General features: G+C 42.8%; 1 protein-coding gene across 1 annotated transcript in view; it reads right to left on the reverse strand.

The window, feature by feature from the left end:
* The window catches only part of LOC119582031 (spectrin beta chain, non-erythrocytic 2-like), a gene marked incomplete at its 5' end in the record, with an annotated part of 75,134 nt that overhangs the window by 33,494 nt on the left and 40,230 nt on the right, over window positions 1-1,410 (reverse strand). Inside the window, 2 exon segments of the mRNA XM_037930241.1 lie at window positions 289-408; window positions 684-1,343. Of these exon segments, the coding sequence (XP_037786169.1) occupies window positions 289-408; window positions 684-1,343 (780 nt within the window).

Here is a 1,410-nt window from a genome sequence, read left to right on the forward strand (position 1 = left end):
CAAAATTTACTTTTATATCTATGATCCCATTCATATTTTATATTCACTATACCATATAATGTTTCTTTTGGTTTCTTTTGATTTTAATTTCTAGGTACTTTGCAATTCGATAACTGATAACAACAATTTTATAATTTGAAACCAAATATCATGGAGTTTAGATAACACTTATCATTATTATTTTCAATTCCATAACCACAACCCCTTACTGTTTTCAAACAAAACTACTTCCATTCTCAAGGTAAATGAATCCCTCTAAATAAAAAAAATGAAAGCTACACTACTAACAGTGGATGTTGCAAGGGGCATGTGTTCCTTGATCCACTGCATTTCAGCGTCGAGCTCGAAGTTGAACTCGTGCCACCTCAGGGATTCCTCCAGAGCAGCACGGCGTCGACCAGCAGGGTCCTGTGTGAAAAAAATATAGAACTGGTGTTAATTTTTTTAAAAGACAAAAGTGAATAAATGAAGGGAATGCTGTTTTCAAGGAAACATTTAAAGACACATATAAAATAATGCCGGATACTACATAATGCACATTGTGAAAAAAATAACAACCCCTGCCCTGTAACATAAAACAAGCTCTGTTGCCCCTTCAAAATTTAAAAACCACACTGATGTATTTACTGTTCCATCTATACTTATATACATTTGCATCTCTATACGACTAACAAATGTATTACCTTCAGTTTCTCAAATCTCTTCTTGGCAGATGCACAAGCCTGTTCAATGTTGTCTGCGTCGAAGTGTCCTTCTTGGACCATTTGATCTCCCGTGGCGCACATATCCGAGATCTTCCTCTCCATGTTGTTCATCTCATTCTCCAGGTTCTGTTGGTTATTAAGCAGGTCCTTGCAGGAGCGGAGGTCATGCCCGACGTCCTTGTTGTTGAGGGCATTCTCCAGGGCGTCAAGAGCCTTCCCGGTCTCTTCCAGGTCTTTGTTGTATATGTGCTGGCTGTTGGCCTGACGGAGCTTCATGCCCTTCTCTTCCGTCTTGCTGCACAGGTCCTTCCACTTCTGGTTGAGGTCGTCCAGTGTCTGGCGGATGTCATCCGACTGGTAGTGCTTGAGTCCGATCAGGTCCTGGCCGGTCTTGTTCAGGCGGCGCAATTGGCCCTCGTTGGCATGGAGCTCCCTCTCGAAGGCCTCGTGTTTCTGTAGCTTACGTTCAAGATTGCTCAGGTCTCTGTAGGATTCGTCATCAGCCAATTTCTTCTTATCTGACATCCATTTGTCAAAGTCGTCAGAGTCTGCCTTGAACTGCTGATAGGCCATTGAGCCATTCAGATGCTCCCGTCGAGCCAAGGCACGTTCCTTGACAGCAGCTCGCCTGCCATGCACCTGCAGGATACACAAGACAAACGTCAACTTAAAATAACACTATCTTCAGCAGGACGACACAAAATGC

Source organism: Penaeus monodon, chromosome 15 (genome assembly GCF_015228065.2).
Source record: "Penaeus monodon isolate SGIC_2016 chromosome 15, NSTDA_Pmon_1, whole genome shotgun sequence".
NCBI lineage: Eukaryota > Metazoa > Arthropoda > Malacostraca > Decapoda > Penaeidae > Penaeus > Penaeus monodon.